Source organism: Zootoca vivipara, chromosome 11, assembly GCF_965207765.1.
Source record: "Zootoca vivipara chromosome 11, rZooViv2.hap1.1, whole genome shotgun sequence".
Classification (NCBI taxonomy): Eukaryota; Metazoa; Chordata; class Lepidosauria; order Squamata; family Lacertidae; genus Zootoca; species Zootoca vivipara.
In genome coordinates this window covers 37,388,949-37,410,575 of record NC_142594.1, presented here as the reverse complement: position 1 = coordinate 37,410,575, position 21,627 = coordinate 37,388,949, and the positions used below count along the sequence as shown (strand labels likewise).

At 41.2% G+C, this 21,627-nt stretch overlaps 1 protein-coding gene across 12 annotated transcripts in view; it reads right to left on the bottom strand.

The window, feature by feature from the left end:
- KIAA1217 (KIAA1217 ortholog) overlaps positions 1 to 21,627 on the bottom strand; it is a 360,449-nt gene that overhangs the window by 326,161 nt on the left and 12,661 nt on the right. For all 12 annotated transcript variants that reach the window (XR_015946371.1, XR_015946372.1, XM_060280825.2 and 9 more), the window contains exon 2: positions 9,232 to 9,354. Coding sequence is in view for 10 of the 12 variants with exons in the window: in XM_060280825.2 (XP_060136808.2) it covers positions 9,232 to 9,354 (123 nt within the window). In the remaining 2 variants the exon portion in view is untranslated. The remainder of the gene's footprint in view (positions 1 to 9,231; positions 9,355 to 21,627) is intronic.

The window sequence follows — 21,627 nt, the reverse complement described above, 5'->3', positions numbered from 1 at the left end:
TGGTGGTGGGTGTGAATGGGACGGAACCCCAAGGGCTACATGGGGCATGGAGGTCCACATTTGGCCTCTGTGACTGAGGTTCCCCCACCCTTGCCTTAAATATGTGATGGGGAGTTCATCCTGGTGTTTAGTTGGAATCTCCTTTCTTGTAACTTAAATCCATTGGTTTGGGTCTTACCCACTGGAAAAGAAGAAAACAAGCTTGCTCCATTTTCCACGTGACAGCCCTTTAGATATTTGAAGAAGACTATCATATATCTTCCCAGACTCCTCTTTTCCAGGCTAAACATACCCACGCCCCTCAACCATTCCTCATAAGGCTTGGTTTCCATACCCCTGATCATCTTGGTCACCCTTTTCTGCACATGTTCCAGCTTGTCAATATCCCTTTTAAATTGTGGTGCCCAGAACTGGGCACAGGTGTGGTCCGACCAAGGCAGAATAGAGCAGTACTATTGCTTCTCTCAATATTTTCCACCTTCTTCTCTGTGGAGCTGAAGGTAATGTACATGGTTCTCTCCCTCATTTAATCCCGACAACAACCTTGTGAGGTAGGTTAGGCTTAGAGCCAGTGACTGGCCCCAGGTCAACCAGTGAGCTTCATGCAAGTGGTGATTTGAGCTCTCCTCCAAGGTCCTAGTCCATTACTTTAACCAGTACACCACACTAGCTGCAAGAAAAGTAAGGCAGACCACTCCCAGCAAGCAAGCAAGCACACAAGCTTCAGATTTGCATAGCTAATCAACTTCAGCTTCCACTTTGCACCAATTTTGGTCATTCCATTTGCAAAGGACAACTCCATGGGCTAGCCTAGTATTGAGCCCAACTAAACTGGGATTGTTCTGGGCAACAGCAAGATAACACATTCTACAAATGCATCTAGCAACTAGAAATCATGCCCAATGGTTCTGAAGTCAGACAAACATTCTCAAGTACTTCCTGGAGTCAGATTTTTGAACCAAACAGTTCAGGGAGAGAGTTCACTGAAGAAATAAAGGTGATTTATTACCTTGATTCAATGTCCTTTTAAAATATTAACCTATGCATTTATTTTTAATGTAACAATAACAGAATGCTGAAAAGGAAAAAAAAACTTGATTTTGGCGCTGCTTTCATTACCTTGCAATAAACACAGACCTCCCAAATAGGACATAGTCCAGCAAGCACTTCATAAAAAGGTGATGTACATTTCTGATATTGTTTAGACTAATTGCACTGAATCTGGAATCTTTCAAGGGCAGCAATAAATATCCTTCTGTATCCTTTTAAAAGACATTTCTACTCACTGGCAGTCTATAAACTGAGGGATCTTGATAGATCAGCAGCTCCTGACGTAGCTGTAATTTCAGCTGTAGTTTACTCCCATGCCTTATTTATATAGCTTGCTTTATAATCTATAGCTTGCTTTGTTTATATGCCTCACACTAGTTTTATTTTCTGCGCTGTAGATTTTGTTGTCTGCTTATATATTAATTTTTGTTACCATCCACTTTTATACTGTGCTATATAGGCACAGGGCGTAAAAAAAAGTTTACAAATAATAAAGTTTTTTTAAAATGAAAGAGGAGTCCAGTGTCTTTTCATATTGAAACAAGAGCATAGGAATGGACTACCTTTCCAAATGGTTTTCTGTATCAGCCCCTAAACAGTCATTTCCTTCAACAATGAACTTTGATATCAAGACCCTATTAATATAGAAGCAAAGAAGGATCATCCAAATTATTTCTACATTCTTGTGGGACTCCCTGATTATATGGGTGTGCAAAATAAAATATGCAACCACCAAAACAACCTTGCAAAGATGTGCCGTATGTACAGAAGGGGGTGGTAACAGACTGACTTGCTGAAACCCTGAAGAGCTTACAGTAATTGTTCTGGAAAATTGTGAGAAAATTGTAAAACTGCTTCAAGAAGAAGAAAAATGTTTTCCTTCTGCACTCTACAAAACTGAACCACCACCCAGCTACCGTATATAGCAATAAAAGTATTCCAAACCTGAACCTTCTAGCAGAGCTAGGAATCCAGATGTTGGACCTCCAGATGTTGCTGGTCTACAACACCCACATCCTTGATGCTGGACGATTGGTATCTGAGTCCAAGAACATCTGGAGGGCCAGTGATTCCCCACCCTGCTGTAGTGCTATATACCGTAACACAGCACAGGCATGTCTCAAAAGGGGGGGTGAGAAAAGGGGGTCCTTCCCCAATACTAAACCATCTTTCCCCAAAAGGCTTGAACATGGCTCTGGTTAAGATTCCTCCTTTTAATTGCAGCATAAGCTTTGAAGGAACCAAAGGTCACTAAAGCAGTTTCATTGGACTACTTAGGCTTGTTACCCTGAACCCATGTACAAACTGTCTCTACCCATGTGCATATGTCTGTGTGAAAGACTGTACAGTACACTGGTTTTGAACAACTACTGGGTACCCAAATTGGTTGCTCACTGAGTGTTACATGTGAATAACTGTGCAAGTTTACAGCTTAGCTATTTGTGTACACAGGTTGCACACTCATTGAATGTCATGTGTGAACACCTCTTTTGTTGATTCCATACTAAGAAGGAGTTGGGGTTTTGTTTGCATGTACCAAAAGGGTGGTATTAAATATTCTAAGAGCTTCCGAATCAATGAAATTTTATTTCAAAGGCATATCAAGCAACCGCTTCCATGAAATTTAATACGCCAGCACCGTATGCTACTATTTCAGAGGCCCACAACAGACTTCCTACTTTTTATGTATTTATTTTGTTTCCATCCAGCATCTCTCTCCAAAACTGTTTGTTTGTTTTTTATTTGGCAATCCTTTCATCATGGCACCAGGGAAGGCAAAATCCTGAGCAATACAAGAGATTGTCACTATAACTGTTAGGGATTAGGAAAATTAAATCTGACAGTCTCAAAACAGTTTTCTTTGTTTAATATCTTAGAACTTTGCTCCTATGTCCAGGATGACAACTTGAGTTAGCACAGATGAAGGAAGAGGTCTCCTTCCCCCATCCCAAAATAGATTTATTTAAACTTCTTTAAACTGCCAGAGGCTGCGAAGAGGAGGATGGAAAGCAATAAAGCAATCATTGACTGTCTCAAAGTGTCTAGAAGTTTGTTAGCTGATGGAGGACTGTTTGCCAGAGTGACGGCTGCTAACTGATTGATGGGGAACCACAGGGGGAAATGGGCACCACCCAGGTATAAAAGCAGATTTTTTTTCTCCTAAGAACAACAAGAAGGGAAGGGGTGGAATTAACCTTTCCATTTGGGATGAAAGATGGCTTCTCAAATAACATATATCTCAATTTAGTACCTTTTTTTATTCATAGATATAATTTTTAACCTGCCTTTCATCAAGGAAATCCCAAGGCAATCTACATATCTATACAATTAAAAGAAACAAACAAATACAGTGGTACCTTCATTCCCGAACGGCTTGGCTCCCAAACAAATCGGCTCCCGAACACCGCAAACCCAGAAGTAAGTGTTCTGGTTTCCAAATGTTTTTGGGAAGCTGAACATCTGTTTTGGCTATCGGCATCGTTTCCGGAACCAATCAGACAATCAGAAGTTGCGCCTTGGTTTGCGAACGTTTTGGAAGTTGAATGGACTTCCAGAATGGATTGAGTTTGGGAACCAAGGTACCACTGTAAAAACATTAGTACAGTGGTACCTCGGGTTAAGAACTTAATTCGTTCTGGAGGTCCATTCTTAACCTGAAGCTGTTCTTAACCTGAGGTACCACTTTAGCTAATGGTGTCTCCCACTGCCGCTGCCACCGCCGCACAATTTCTCTTCTCATCCTGAAGCAAAGTTCTTAACCTGAGGTATTATTTCTGGGTTAGCAGAGTCTGTAACCTGAAGCGTCTGTAACCCGAGGTACCACTGTACTGTATATCAAGTGAAAAGGCAGAGCCTGGGTGCCAATAGGACAGCAACACAGAATCCAGGAAACTGCTCCCAAAGCCTCCACAGCAGATGAACTGGGACTGCCACAAATAATCCCCCAGAATATGATACTTGGAACAAACAGGCTGAACTAAAAAAAACCTGAACACCTCTCACAAGGTGAGAGGGATTGTGGTATTCAACGTGGAGGGACCTTATATGTGTAACATCCTTAGGACTAACACAGGAACACCACAAGGATGTGTGCTCTTTATACGTATGATTGTGTCGCTGCCCACCCTAGAAATAGGGTTGTCAAATTTGCAGATGACACAACCGTGATCGGGCTCATCTCTGATAAGGAGGGTGAAACGGACTATAGAGATGAGGTGGAGCGGCTGACAGTGGTGCAGAGTTAATAACTTGCTCATAAATACAAAGAAAACAAAGGAGCTTGTGGTGGACTTTAGGAGACAGAAGAACGAGGTCCAGCCACTTTTGATTGACGGAATTTGTGTGGAGAGGGTAACAATGTTTAGATTTCTAGTCATTGAGTTACAGGAGGATCTGTCCTGGAGTGTTAATACAAGGGGGCTTGTGAAGAAGGCACAGCAGAGACTGTATTTTTTGAGAATTTTAAGGAAAAACCATCTTCCACAAAAGCTGCTGCTTGCCTTCTATCACTGTGCCATACAGAGAGCATGCTCACATATGGTTTATGTGTGTGGTACGGAAACTGTACTTCTCAGGACAGAGCAGGACTGTGTAGAATTATTAAAACAGCAGAGAGCATTATTGGCTGCTCACTCTCCACCTTAGAACAAATCTATACCACCAGGTGCCATAGAAAAGCACTAGACATATCAAGAGATCCAACGCACCCTGGTCACCATTTCTTTCAGCTCCTGCCATCGGGACGGAGATATAGAACTATGCAGGCAAGAACGAGCCGTCTCAGGAACAGTTTCTTCTCTAGAGCAATTTTGGCCTTAAATGGAAAGCCTGGACTTTGAAGTCATCTTATTTTACTTGTTATTTGTATTATATTTACTGTTTTTAATTAGGTTTTGTAATTTTGGATTATGTGGAATGCTTTATCTGAGTGGATGTAGCAACCAAGTAATTTTGTTGTTCTCGCAAAGGGACAATGACAATAAAGATATCTTATCTTACAAGCTGTGGGGGAAGGAAGTGATCCTATGACTCAAGCATAACGGGGGGGGGGGGAGAGAATGGTACCAGACAGTGGAGCACAACAATGGAGCACAGATGGAAGACTTGATCAAGGCAACTGTAGCGACTAGTACTTACATAAGAAATGAGATAAAAGAGGAAACCTAGAAAGGAAGCAAACGATGCCAAGAATTTCCCCGTTGATACCCATATAGGGCTACCCGGAATTTCACTCAAAAGATAGACAAATAAACGAAACATCATTTCTCCGGAATGTATATAGGCTCAGAGATTATTATAAACACATCCAATCCATTCCAAGAGGGATGTGGAGAAACCAATTCCAAATTATTGGACTCACCAGTTGGCTTATGAGGTACCAGGTTGATACGTTTATCAGACAACACTGCATCAAAGATCAAGGAACCAGAGATTTAACCTTCACTTTGAAAGATTACTGATGAAAACAATGTGGTGTTCTCCAGATGTTTTGGACTACGACTTTTGTCAGCCCTAGCCACCATGGCCAGTATCTCACCCAACATCCATCAGCAATAGAATTTTTCTGGAATGTTCTATATGACTTGTTTGCGCACTCAGCCAGCATTGCCTGGGCAAGTTTGTGATCAAAGAAGAAGCAAGATGGACTACAGCAAGAATTTCACCCCTGTGTACTGGAGCCTATTTAAGGAACATTTAGCCGCTGTTCTTCATTCACTATGAATTCTTTGTATACCCAAGTGTCAATTTCAATGAAGTTACTGTTTCAATGAAATGGGGAGGTAGAGGGCAATGAGGAGGAAACCCAAATAGCATAGTGTTCACATTGTTTTGATGGACTAGCTGTTTTCGTTTCTCATTTTCCGAGGAAAACTGCACACAGATGCACTCACTATTCAGCATTTTTGTTAGATTTCCTCTTGTCACTGATTCTGTCTATAATGCTAAAACAGAATTAAGGGTTTATGTTTAGTATATGGGCCCATACACTCCCCTCTCTCCTTCCAGCCTGGCAGCCAAGATGACTGGAATTGGCTACTTCCATTCTCAGCTATGTTTGAATTAAGAAGTAAGGCTGGTGTTAACCATAGTTTATTTTAACAAGTCAAGTTTCTGGACTACGATTTGAAGTCAGCCTGTTTCAATAAACCACACTTTGTCAAGGTTCAGTAATATCAAGAAACCATGAATAGTGGGGGGGAGGGACACCAAATGCTTTCAATCTTCTCCATGTGGCTGAGCCAGAGAAGGAGAAGCTTGATCTTTGCAGATGTAAAACCAAACTATGGTTTACCATTATATGGTCATTGCTGTCTGACTAAAGTAGCCTAAGTAACAGTTCTTTTAATCTTGTAGAAAGATGCTTCAACTATCATTCAGCAACCTGAATGAGTTGGTCAGTACAGATATGCATGACGGCATGGCTCCGAGAGCAAACTTAAGCACAAATGTCAAGAACACAGAATTGCTGAGACAAAAAAGCAAAATACGTAGTATGATGCAAAACAAGAGGTCCTGAAATTCCTTGAAAGTTACAAGAGCACAGTGGTGGTATATCACCAGCACTTTCTTGTCTCTTGGAAGCAGTTAAAGAATAGAGGACAACACTTTTCCTCCTCGTTTGTCCATTATTCTAAGGCCCATAATTATTTAGGCACAAGATACTGGATCCATTTATCTGGGCATGTAGTTGCATGATGAAAATTGCAGATGGCTAGAGGAGGGGGCTAAGTATGTGCACCCCACACACAGCACCATTCAGCCTAACCTGCAATCTTAAGATGTCAAAATGCAGCTCAGTATATGTCATGGCAAGCTTAACTCTCTTCCTCGCTTTCCTTCAGATAAAGGACATGCACGAATACAGAATATTTCATGCTACAGCAATCACGACAACTGGCTACTAGTTAGGAGCCAGTTCTAATTTGAATCTGTTTACTAACCAAATATCTAAAAATTGCTCACTTCTTTGTTATAGAAACTGTCCACCTACGCCTACATTTCATTTTCTGTTCTTTAGTAAATTACCAGCTGATCCCAGAACAGCTAAAACACTCAGATTCCAGTTACAGGTAGGTAGCCGTGTTGGTCTGGATCGAAGTAAAATAAAAAAATTCCTTCAGTAGCACCTTAAAGACCAACTAAGTTTTTATTTTGGTATGAGCTTTCGTGTGCATGCACACTTCTTCAGATACCAGATTCCAGATCATGTGAAACCTACGGGCTTAAGCTTTCTTTTCATTGCATCTTAGGGAAGCTACCTTTTACAAAGTCAGACCACTGGTCCATGTAGCTCAGAAATAACTGGCAGTGGCCCTCTTGGGTTTCAAAAAGGAGGTGTTTTTTTTTCAGCCTTACCTGGAGATGCCAGGGATTGAATTTAGGACCATCTGGATGCAAAGCGTAAGTTCTACCACTGAGCTATGGCACAACACACAGAGGCTGAGGGGCAGAAAGCTATGCAATAGCAGGGGCTGAGGGGCAGAAGCATGTCCCTGCCAGCTCTCCAATGCATGAAGCCCATTCACACGGACAACACATGAAGGATTATTATTATTATTACATGTATTTATATGTTGCCTTTTCCCCTAACAGGGACTCAAGGCACCTTACAGATAAAAGAACAGTCAAAAACAAAGGGGTGGAAAGAAAGAATTAAAAACAACATTAATATGGAAGGCACTTTAAATATATATAAAGATTTGTTTAAAACATACAGATGTTTAGAATAAAAATAGCACGGCACCAGCTTTTTGTCAAAAGCTTTTGAGTCCCAAGTATATAACCAACATACATGTTTACTGGCAGGCTCAAGAAATTCTGAAAATATTATTATAAAGGACTTCCTCTTTGCAGAGTAATGTCAATTCGTTCTCAAAAAGGCTTGCTCTTCTCATGTTTAACAATTCTAAAATTGAGGCAATACTTTCTACCAATTTACCAAAGACTGTTCAGGCCAAAAGGCTGTAATTTCCTGCATTGTTCAACATTTTTTTAAGTTGGCATTACAGTGGTTACCTTCCAATTCTCTGGTATGGAGGGTTATTTTAGTCAGAAGCTTTAAGGAAGAAAATGTTAAACTATGATAAAAGTGTGCATTGGCAATGAGTAGTATGAAATTGAAATAAGGAATAGACAGGAGGTCAGGTCTATAGTGTTAAGACCTATTTATGTTTTGTTGTCTTATTGTTTGGTAAGAAAATTTTGTATTTATTGTTATCCTTGTGTGTAAATTTGTATCTATGGTTTTTTTGTTGTTGCCGTTGCACCAAATTATTTATTTTAAAAAAAGTAAAATTACTTATTTCTTCTTAGTTTCTCAAAAGACTCAGTTTGAGACTCACACTGACAGTGAAGAAAACATGTCACCGTTTCTTTGGCCTGCACTGATCTTAAGCCAGGGAAGGCCTAGCTGCTCACAAACAATCTAAGACATCAGTTTTGCATTGTCACAATACCAGTCTGCACCTTTTTGAAGCTCAGTCTTTTCAGTACACATCTTGCACTTCTGATTTAGCACTACATCACCAAACAGGAAGTACAAAAGCTGCAACACGACATCAGCAGAAACCTTATAGTCCTGTCAAGACTCCGACAAAATGATACCAATCCAACTCTAACTCCTACCTGCCTAAAGAGGTAAAAAGTAAAGGTAAAGGACCCCGACAGTTAAGTCCAGTCGCAGACGACTCTGGGGTTGCGGCGCGCATCTCGCTTTACTAGCCAAGGGAGCCGGCGTTTGTCCTCAGACAGTTTTTCCAGGTCATGTGGCCAGCATGACTAAGCCGCTTCTGGCGCAATGAACACCAAAACCAGAGAAGCACACGGAAACACCATTTGCCTTCCCGCCGGAGCGGTACCTATTTATCTACTTGCACTTTTTTGGCATGCTTTCAAACTGCTAGGTTAGCAGGAGCAGGGACCGAGCAATGGGAGCTCACCCTGTCGTGGGGATTCGAACCGCCAACCTTCTGATCGGCAAGTCCAAGAGGCTCAGTGGTTTAGACCACAGCGCCACCAGCGTCCCGCCTAAAGAGGTAGAAAGCCCGAAACACTTTGTATTCATTGTGTCTATTCCAGCCAAGATCCACTTTTCCGTAGCAGCCCAAATGAAGATCACTAGCCTTCAAAAAGATTTGGTTAATTATATTTTTCATACACATGGCACATGTTTACACTTACCTAACTTCCCATAAGGGAACTCTGCACTCCACCCAGGTTGCCTGGTAACTCTGACATCAAGGCATGATGCATGATGGGGCATCGCAACAGAGTAGCATCGTGCTAGCTGTGATTTTGGGAGACCTAAAACGGGGGGAAGTGAGATTGCAGTCAATGTGTATAATGGTTCTTTTGTAATAGGTCATTCCAATTACAGTTGTAAGATTGTTCCATTTCAAAAATTATGCAACTGACCTATAAGAAAGCCAAGTTCTCGCATTACATACAAAACAAGGGGCACATGTATTCTCACTTGCATGAGGGGGGCTGTAAAATCAAAATACCACTCAATTTAAACCACCAGAATCACCTTGAAATTAAAAAGTAGACATAAAACAAATAAAATAAATAATAAATCACTTGAAACTGTAGTTAGAAACTATTTGGGTTTCTTGCCAAAGCATCAATTAAAATCACAGTATTCCACCACTTAGGAAACTGTAGGAGAAAAATATGGTGTGATTACTGAGAGCATCAGCAGAATTAGGATATTATTTCCCATCCAAATTTCCAGATCCTATTCTGTTTAATGCACTTCTTAGCTAGTTTAGTTTTCAATTCAACAACAGGAAATAGGTGCTGCAAACACATGGAGGTGATAATCGGATATTCTATTTCAGCGAGCTTTCTTGTTATAGCATTGGATTACATGGAAAAACCTGTCTCATTAAACTGTCAAGATGTAGTTACTGACTAGAGCTAGAAACTGAAAGAATACTCCTTCTATAGAGACACGAATGAATAAAGCATAGTTTGTAAGGATCATCAACAAGCTTCAAAGTAAATGTGATGGTTATATATTCACATTTAAAATAATATATATGGAAGTATTACCCTCAGGAACAGAACAAACCAAGATAGTAAAATTCAACAACATCTCTCTATACAACAAACAATAAATTTTGAACACAGACAATAAGCATTCTGTGAATATGCCTACTGACAAAGCTGAATGATCAAGCTGGTCTCCTGGTCATTCACAACTTCACTCAAGAGAAAAAATGAAAGTATGAAGTCAACATTTTAGAGATTGTTTACAGCAGAAATGGGAAATCTGAGGCCCTCTAGATGAAGTTGGACTCCAGGTCCCACCAGCACTGGTCAGGGATGATGGGAACTGTTGTCTAACAACATCTGGAGATCAATAGGTTCCTCATCTCTTGCCTAAACTGTACTTCTCCACTTGAAAAATTATAGGTTATAATTATAGAGCACCTTACACTAAAAGTATTTTGAGGCAGATGCCCATCAATATTAGAGGGCATCTCTTAATATACTGACTTTCGGTGTTTTTACCACTGTGCCCTGTCCATATCATGGAGCCATTAAAGTTAGTTAATCACAGACCATTTTCTTTAACAAAACAAAACAGAAAACAAGACCAATACAGATCACATATAAATATATCGCATATACAAAAATATCTAAACTAGATGGTAACACCTGGATATGTTTGTTTAAAGAATAAAAGCACTAGCGCTTTTTAAACAACATTGTTTATGATTTTAAAACATGGAAGAAACGTCATTGTGGCAGAATCATCATATCCTTTTAGAGCTCATTTTGATTCAGTGAAGCCACTGATGATAAGAAAAATAAGAAGGCTGCGTTTGGACATAAGAAGGTAAGCCAAGAACCTTGGCTTAATAAACCATACCAAATGCTAACTGCTTATGCTTCATCCCACCACATTTGCACAAGCAGGTAAACCACACAGGAAGGGGACAACTTATTGCTATGTCTGAACCTGGGCTCATGGCATTTAACAAGCCAATATTCATATGCCAACAATAAACCTTGGTTCACAGCTGCTTGTGATCCTGGCTTGTTAGGAACAAACAAACAGACAAACAAACAATAACCTCTGGTCCAGATGCATCACTAAGCTATTGGCTGCCTGGGTTTGTTTATTCACTCACATAAAGGAGAAAGCAGGTCAGGCTATGTGAATGGTGTGCTATATGAACCAAGGGTGCTTGGCTTATCATTATCTGCTAATGCAACCATAAAGTGATATTAACCAAATGTGATTTTAGAAACTTACAGATGCTTGCAGGAAGTAGAAAGGAATGGAGAGAAAAGTACCCGAGTCAAAGGGGAACTGAAGATTAAAAGATAAATTGATCTTAGGCTCTATAAGCAGCATTACATGATGGATAATGGGCAAAGGGCCATGTTTAAAAGTGCTTGACATAAAGTTAACATAAAAAGGAAGTCGTACTACATTCCCCATGTCAGCAGCATTCCTTTCCAGTAGTTAGCACATTAAAACTGGAAAAGATTATCCGTAGTCCTTGTGAAATGCACATTCCTTACAGGTGGGCATTTATATCAGTTTCCTCCCCAAGGTGAAAGGTTATCTGTGGTCAGATTAGCAAACAGCTGCTTATGATTTGAGTTGCATACTACTCTTGGAAAGGCAAAAATCTCCTAATGCTAAATGTAACCATGTGCCCTTGATGTTCTGCTTCCAGTACGTCAAAAGTTCAAAGAATGAATATACTTAGTTTTCACACACACACACACACACACACACACACATACAAAGGCAACTAGTGCAGCCCACCGATATCACTGATTAATATGACAAAGTGAAAACACAACATTTGGCATTCTGCTAGAACACTAGCCCGACACATTTCTATTCCTAATGCTCCTCATTTTAGATACAAGGTTTGTGCAAGAACAATGAACTTGGTTTGAACTTTAAAGCAGGATATTATGCATTTAATTAAGTGTATCCAACTTTTAAGATGGATACACTGGGATTTATGAAGACCTTTAATCTCAAAATGCAGAAGATGAGAAATGGCAAAGGAATATTTTGCAGCCTCCAAGGAATTCTCAGTTACCAAGACATATACAACGCAGAGGAAATTCTCTGAATCTCAGAGTCTCTTCAGATTTTCTTAGCCATTGAAGCCTCCTCTCTTGCTGCTCCTTTGCAATGTCTAAAACAGTTCTCAGAATTTTGCATGTCTCTTTGAGATAAGAGCTCCAAGCCACACCACTGGTCTACCTATTGGGAGCAGTGTCTACAATGACTGTATTCACTTTAATAACTTATCAGCCCCACTTCTCTCCGCCCATCGCAGGAGCAGCTAAATGGACTCATAGCTGCCAAGTTATCCCTTTTTTAAGGGATTTTCCCGCATGCTGAATAGGCTTCCTCGCGAGAAAAGGGAAAACTTGGCAGCTATGAATGGACTAGGAAGGAACTAGATCAGGATTATGTTATGTCTGCATTCAGTCATGTTTAAGAGATCAGGAGCAAGACTGCAGGATTGCACCTGGTTAAGGTCACATCTACACAACACATTTAGGGCACTCTTCAACAGTCATGACTCTACCCCGCACGCGTGCTACAGTTCCCACGAGTGTTTGCCTTGACAGTCAAAATGGTATAAGAGTACCTTAAATCTATGGTGCAGGTGTAGCTAAAGAGATGCCCTTCCATTGAATATTGGTTCTGTAACAGACATTCCCTTTCATTATTTTAAAATGTTACCTCCCTTGCATTCCTCAGAGCATCCCTTCAATAATCATCATAGTCAAGGGGAGGAGGGTTTTAAAAGCCACAACTCATCATCAAGTAATTAATATTTTATCTTCCCTGCTTGTTTATAGAAATTAAGTTGCTGCAAAAGTTTTAAAACAACCTTATGATCTACTTTTCCATTCTGATGAGATATGCATCAAATATTTCATTCAGGATTATTCCTACTTAATATAGAAGTTATCAAAACCAATGAGGGAGAAAAAGATAAAATGCAGCTCTGCTTTAATATTTTACAGCATCACACTTGTACATCTGATATACACTCAATCAAGCTTAACCTTATTTAATGCCCTTGACAAATATCCCCTCAGAATTATTAAGTACATCAGGCAAACACATAAAATATTGACGCAAAACCTTCCCATCACCAACCCAAAGGGGGTGGGGAGAGATTGATTGATTGATTGATTGAGATTTGGTCCAAAAATGTTGCCAGCAATGTTTTTATAGGCTTTATTTGTGCTCGTAGACAGTGGCAGAACTCACCCCAGTAACCTTTAAAATTGCTTTGCATATGGAAAACAACACTGATTCTACAGCATTGGGCAATATAAACACAAGCAGGAAGGCTACATGTTTACGGACTAAAAGCCAAACTTTGCATCTTGAGTAGAATGTCATGATACACACACACACAAAGGAGTGTTTGTATCATGGGTTAGGAGTTGGGCTAGGAGTGGGTTGGGCTGGGTTAGGAGTTACACCCAGCTATCATCATTAACCACATTTATATCCAACACTTCCCTCTGTACAGGGCCCCCGGTGGCATTCAAGGTTCTGCTTTGTAGATGGAGTGATAGAGACTAGCCAAGGTCAACCAGAGTAATTAATGCTGCAGATTTTAGTCTGGGCCCCACTGGCTGTAATCTAACACTCTTAACAACTACAGTACTCTGATTCTCCTCTGCCTGAGCGCTAGGAAAAGGGAACAGTTTGTTGGTTTGTTGGACATCTTCCACACACATATCCAAAGGTGATGTACAAATTGCTATTTAGAAAGCAGCTAAGACAACATAGTGCTGACACTAGTGTCTTGGGGGTGTAATAGAAGGAGGATTTGGGACAATGCAATAAAAGTCATTGGGAATTCCTTAATCAACTCCATTGGATGCAGGGGTGGGGAACTTGTGGCCCTTCAGAGGTTGCTGGACCAGAACTTCCTTCATCCCTGGCCATTGGGGATGTTGGCAGGTGATGATGGGAGTTGTAGTTCAGCAACATCTGGAGGGCCACATATCCCTCCCCCACAGTAGACCCAACCTTATTGTCAAGGCTTCAGTCCCATCCATAGTTACCTGGGAGTAAGTCTAATTTGAACTCCCTGGGTCTTGCAATAGACATGTGCTCCAAGTAACTTCTAGGTGACCACTGAAACCAACACATACAAGAGCAAGAACTATGAAGTAGCAGCAATATCCCGAATGCTACCTTTAGGGTGCATTTCTACATCTCCGACTAAATATCGGGAAGAACCTTCTGGCAGAAAGAGCTTTTTGACAGTGGAACAGAGGTGGTGGGCTCTCCTTCCTTGGAGGTTTTTAAGCAGAGGTTGGATGGTCATCTGCCATGTATGATCTAGTTTGGATTCCTGCATTGCAGGGGGTTGGACTAGATGACAGTTTGTGTCCCTTACAATTCTATGATTCTATTATTCCATCTCAGGAAGAACAAGTGTTTTTTTGTAATAATAATACTATTAATAAAACTAAAAGTGACAGAATGCTTGATGTTACAAGGCAGCAACAACAGACAAAGCAACTGGAAAAGGCAAAGAGATAACCATGAGGCTGATTTGCCCCAAACCCATTGTTAAGATGTATACTAGCATCAATATGTATGGGGGTTTGTATTTTGCAGCAAAAAGTGACATTTCAGAAAGCATTCCGTAAAATGTTATCTAAAAAACAGTGCTCAGATCAGTTTTTGCCAAAGAATCACGTTGCCATCCCTGCTTTTGGCAAAGCATTTGCCAAGGGACCCATTTTCTGGGTTCCTCATGTTGCTGCAGATTGCAGCAGCTACTTAAAAGAGGCAACCAGAAGGAACTTTCTTGTAATATGTCAAGTGCAATCCCCACCCACATCTCCTGGCAAGGGCTTTGCCAAAAAGCAAAATTCTCAATATTGCAGCAAAAGGTGCAAAATTGCTCAGCAGTTTCCCTTCACCACTCACAGTGCAATCCTAACAATGTCTACTCAGAAGTCAGTCCTACTGTATTCAAATGGGGGCTTACTCCCAGGTAACTGAGGTTAGGATTGCAACCTTAGCCCATTTCTCTTGCTGCAAAAGCCCAATTAAGATATATAATCTGTTCTCCTAAGAACTGAAGGATATCACAGAGCCACTTTTAAGCATTACTATAAATAAAGCTTAGCTGAATCATGTGAAAAATAAATAAATCTATGTTTGCTCTTTCTGTAAGCCACCCTAGGAATTCTGAATTGAAGGGCGATATAAAAACTTTATAAAAGTTCAACTGAGACCTATCTTCATATTCCTTCCCTTTCATACTCAACCTAGCCCTCTTGCCAAACACTCCCAGAAGACAGGGGGGGAAATAGGATTGGCATGCAACTGACCACCTATTATTAGATGAATTATTGTCAGATATGTCATGCTGCTCAGGGAAGATTTAGCACAATTGCCTTTAAAAACCATATACTTTTCATTTGCTATTAAGTTTTATTTATTTTCAGTTTAAACAGAAACAAAGCAAATTGCAACTGACCCTGGTGGTCGAGGGTAAAAACCCAGCAGAAGAACTGTGAGTAACTCACTGAATACTTATAGAAACTTTGCCTAATAGCAAGATTGGGGACAGGACTTCTCCACCTCACTCCTAGGCTTAGTTATTAGTCTCAAGAGGTCTGTAGCATCTTGTAGCGTGAAGTAATACTACCGGTATGTGAAGTAATACCAAGCACATTGTAAACTCCAAACACACAGCTCTAATATAGAGATTCCCCTGCTTAAGCACCACAGAGTTTTTAAAATGACTCAAACAACTCTTACCTCCTCTCACAGCAGCCTCACACTCTTTACCTTGGCAGCTCACACTGTGCTGTGACCCTCAACACACACTTCTGGGGGGGGAATCTCTCTGCTTTCTGCATCTCCAAAGAAATCTGCCAGACTCCAACCATGGAAGAGGATGCCAAGAGGACGTTAAGAAACAAGCATGCATTTGCAAAATTAAGCCTCTGTAGAAAAAACAAACAAACACAGAACTATATACATAGATTGCCATATGGATGTGACCTTTGCTCAGTGAAAAATACCACAACTGAGTACGGAGTATTTGAAACAGTGCTATTTGTCAATGTCCCTTACATAGGGTGACAGTGACAACATTCAGAAGCCATGCTAAACCTTGGGCTTGCACGACCCCTCTCCTTCTCCAGTGTGATCCTAAGTGGAAGGTTCCACTTTCAACTGACCACAGTTTAGCATGACATCCTAGACCAAACACTTGGTTAATGTTAACTACGATTTGTTTAAACAAGACAGATTTATAACCAATGGTATGAAGTTGACTTGATTAAAACCAGGCATCCCCAAACTGCGGCCCTCCAGATGTTTTGGCCTACAACTCCCATGATCCCTAGCTAATAGGACCAGTGGTCAGGGGTGATGGGAATTGTAGTCCAAAACATCTGGAGGGCTGAAGTTTGGGGATGCCTGATTAAAACCAACCATAGTTCACATTAACAACAGTTTGTCGGATTCAGATGATACAAGTTTAGTTCTGTCCAAAGACACCACAAGCTGTAACCCAAGGGTGGTTCTTGGCTTATCAAAATAGCTTCTTAGGGAAAACAAAGCACAAGCCAGGATTCAGACACAACACTAAGCAAAACCCATGCCTTAGCTCACAGCAACGCAGTAGCATGAGAAGCAGGGTAGCAGCAAGGCACCTGAAAATTTAGCCCTGTTCAGTGTGTTGTTAAACTCAATTGCGCTTTACAGTGACTTGTGAACTAGTCCAGTGTCATTAAGCACAGGGTTATCGATGGCGACTAGCCATGACAGCTATGTCCTTCTGCCACTGCTGGAAGCCATATGCCTCTGTGTACCAATTGTTGGGAATCAAGTGGAGAGTGTGCTGCTGCATTTAGGCCCAGCTTGCAGTGTTCCCATAAGCATCTGGTTGGTCACTGTGAGAAGAGGATGGTGTACTAGATTAAACCCTGGTCCAATCCAGTAGGGCTCTTCTTATGTTCTTATCTACAAATCCCATCACCCCTGGATCGTAGTCCAATAATGCTCGGAACCCAAGGTCAGGGGAGAGTGGTTTTTAGCATGATACGTGAAGCAGGCCAGTGAAAACATTGCAGGCCCTTCACCATACCCATGTCTTCCCTAATTTTATCACCCTGACTTTTAAGTGTCACCAGAAATCCCCAGGTAATTGGCAAATGTGAGACTTACAATGCAACGCAGCTCCTTTTCGACCTTTCCCATTCAGAATAAGCCTACTAAATTTTGTCTGCTTAAGGACATTACTCATCTCAACTTCTTTTATAAACCTAAAAGTGATGCAAATGAATGTTTTTCCGTGACACACAAATGTCTATATTTTACTCCATTTTGATCAATCATCCCAGCTGGGAACTATGCAGTAAGGTTGATTGCAGTTTTAAACATGTAGGGTTATAGAATAATAGATCTGCAGAATTGCAAGGAATCTACTCCAACACCCTGCAATGCAGGAATCACAGCTAATGGTTGGTTGGGTGCCAAGAGGCACTAGTGGAAGAAGTTCTGGCAGTAAACTGCAGCACAAGAGCAAGAAGAAACTTCTATGTGACATTGTGCAAGAAAGTGGGTTGTATCCAACTAAGTTCTAGTCAAAGTAGACACATTAAAATGAATGGATCTAAGTTAACCAAATGAAGTAGGTTAGGCTGAGAGGCAGTGATTGGCCCAAGATCACCCGGTGAGCTTCATGGCTAAGTGAGGATTTGAACCCTGGTTTCCCAGGTCCTATTCTGACATTCTAACCACTATACCAAACTGACTCATGTGTAAGAACTAGGCACACTTTCATCTCAGTTCTGTGTTAATAAATATTGTGTGCCAATAAGGAAGAAAATGAAAGTTTAGGTGTTAGAATTTATGTGCAGCAAGCTATTACATAAAGTACAAGGGCAGTCTAATTGCCTTCACTGAGATTAGCTACTGCTGTACTATGCAATAGCTATTTCTCAAAAGGTAATCATACAACAATGGGACGCAGGTGGCACTGTGGGTTAAACCACAGAGCCTAGGACTTGCCGATCAGAAGGTTGGTGGTTTGAATCCCCGCAACAGGGTGAGCTCCCGTTGCTCGGTCCCTGCTCCTGCCAACCTAGCAGTTCGAAAGCACGAAGTGCAAGTAGATAAATAGGTACCGCTCCAGCGGGGAGGTAAACAGCATTTCCATGCACTGCTCTGGTTCACCAGAAGCAGCTTAGTCATACTGGCCACATGACCTGGAAGCTGTATGCCAGCCCCCTTGGCCAGTAAAGTGACCCCACAGTCATCCGCAACTGGACCTAACGGTCAGGGGTCCCTTTACCTTTACCTTTAATCATACAACCAAGTTGAACAGCATTTTTCTCTCCTAAGTATTTGCCAAGTAAAAAGCAGTTTGTCTGGAAAGATCAAACACATTCTGCACATTGAAAGCACAACCTTCCAGACATCTAGATCACAACTTCTGGTAGTTGGGCCTCCTAAATAGTTTTTCTCTAATTGGCAAGTGAAGTGAAGCAAACCAAGGGAAAAGTCAGAGTGATTGCATCACAACAGCATAACAGCATAAACTACTTTGCAGTCCTTGCATTTATAAATGCAAGAACTGCAAAGTAGTTTATGCTGTTGTATCCATGAGCCTTTGAAAAGTAAGGTTGATGGCTTTTTGTACCTTCTATTTCAGTCCAATAACTCAAGTGTTTCTTCAGGCAAGTGTTCTACTTTGTGCAGGATGCTGTCAAAAGCTTTTACGCCATTCAAGTAGCTACTGAATTCACTCTCTGATACATCTTACAATGCACGTAGAAGTTTCTTACATCTAGATGCTCTGTACCATACAGTATTTCCTAAAGCAATTAATAAATGCCCTGGTATTAATAAAGACCCATTCTTACCATCCTTCACATTAGTCCTCAATTATGCAACAGTACAACTCCAAAGAATTTTATTTGTAGTCACTCAACTTGCTTCAATACAGAGTTTCTACTATTTCCAGAACTAGCTATTAACTAAAGATACCCAAGGTGGGTTATTTGCTCTAAACAAGAAACATGCTGCTTCTTCCCACGGAGCCCCAAGGTTTATGAGAACTACTTGAGCATGTCAAGGGAGGATAAAAGTGACACATGTTTCAGCTTTGTCAGAATGAGAGAGGGGAGTTATTTAGGTACAAGGAGAAGAGGCTTATTAGCTGGGGTTGTCAACACAGTATTAGCTGGGGTTGTCAACACAGTGTCCTCCAGATGTTATTGGACTTATTAGTCACAACCAGTATGGCCAATGATCAGGGATGATGGGCACTGTAGTTCAACAAACATCTGGATTAGACTATTACCCAAGGCTTTTGATACATTTCAGGCTCTAAACCCCCATCCATTAGATGGAGGTAAATTACTCTGCTACCTAGAGATCTAGTGTCAATAAGACAGATGAGAGAAGAGGCAAGTTACGTCACATTGGGATGTTGAAGACACAGCACCACTCTCCTTTTAACTGTGGTAAAAGAATCCAGGGATGGCTTGCCACTGTTTTCCCCCTACTTGCAAAACTGTTCCCCTCTCAGGGGGAAAGTCCACCTATTTGCCACCCTCTCTCGAATGGCATTAATGAAAACATTGAAACTAAATGTTAATCCAAGTCTGCCATTTTAAACAGGTTCAGAAACCCATTTTTATCCCCAGTTCAGTTACTGGTTATAGCCGCCCCCGCCCCGCCCCACACACTAACACATTCAGTTGATAAGACGCCCCCAAATAAATCATTATGCGGAAGCAGGACTTCATCTGTCCTGCAACTACCAGAAACCATTTTCATTGAATGCCTCTTTACTTCTTCTACGTACACAGAGAGAAACCATTTTTCTCTCATCCCAATCTGTTGAATCCTTTAATAGTTTTATAATGGTGATTTATAATTATAAATCTCTTGTGCCCTGTTCTTAATAGTATTTTGGATGATTAAATGAGCATGCCTCAGTTGCTTTATGGTTACAGCCAGATGTTTTGGACTATGATTCCCTTCAGCACCAACAAGCAGAGGCATGCTGGCTGGGGCTCATAGGAGTTGTGGTCCAAAACTTCTGGGAGGCACCAGGTTGGAGAAGGTTTAGTCATCAATGGGATGATGCTCCAGTTCCTTGATATTTCAGCTGTCCTTTTCTATTACTTATCCACAGATCCACAGCCTCATTTAAGAGACGGGCACAACAGATACAGAGTGGTATTAAAACTGCCTGCTGTTTCCACCCTCTTCAATATAATTCCCAACACCATTTTGTCTCTCCCCACCCACCCCGCAACTCGATTGCAACATGTTTTCCCCAAATTTCTCTCTATATCCCATGGTAAAGGTAAAAGTAAAGGACCTCTGGACAGTTAAGTCCAGTTAAAGTTGACAATGGGGTTATGGCATTCATCTCGCTTCCAGGCCGACGGAGCCTGTGTTTGTCTTTCCGGGTCATGTGGTCAGCATGACTAAACCGCTTCTGGAACAATGGAACACCGTGATGGAAACCAGAGCACGCGGAAACGCCATTTACCTTCCCGCCGCAGCAGTACCTATTTATCTACTTGCACTGGCGTGATTTCGAACTGCTAGGTTGGCAGGAACTGGGACAGAGCAACGGGAGCTCACTCCGCTGCAGGGATTCGAACCGCCAACCTTCCGATCGGCAAGCCCAAGAGGCTCAGTGGTTTAGACCCATAGTCGTTCTGGGTCATCATCACAGTCAATTTAAAGTGTGCATGCATCCATGAAAGTTAATAATTTTTGTATCAATGTGTTATCAGAACAACGTAAAGGAACAAGCAGTTTTCTAATGCTGCCTGCATCTCTTTGAAATGGTTCCGTTTAAGAAGGCGTGCATCCTAGTCTCAGTTCCCTGAGCCAGAGAGTATTTCATGTCAATAGACCAAAAAACAACAACATTCTTTCTCTCCATTCTATAGCCATTTGGCAGCAAACAGTGGAGCAAATAAAGCACCTCTATTGCAGATTCTCTATTGCAGAACCTACAATATAAAACACTCCCCTTTAACTAGCACACTTTGCAACATGTGCCAAAACCTTCATAGTATTGTATAAAACAGAATACTTGGAGAAAATCATTGTTTCATGGCACTGGATCAGACTTCTTCAGATTTCCACAGCATCCTTATAAACTAACTCTTCAGCAGGGAGAACACTGTAAAAATTATCTTGCAAGTCTACAAAACAATTAAATCCACTTTTCTCATTTAACAGTACATAACTTCTTCCTTCGATTTATCAATCTACTTCTCTCTCTCTCTCTCTCTCTCTCTCAGATCCTCTATTGTTACATCCTGATTAATGCCATTTCTTGTTATGTTCATCTTCTGAGCCACTTAATCCTTAGGGACCATGCTGTGAAGAGACAAAAGCCCCACGGGAGCCCCTCCTGGGCAAAGGCTACAGCCGGAAGGAGAGGCAGGGAAGCTCCAAAGAAAGGCCCTGAGCAAGAGACAAAAACTGGAAGGGCCAGAGGGCTGCTTGTTGGAAATATAGCTTCCAGAAGAAAGTTAATGGAGCAGGGGTGGGGAATATTC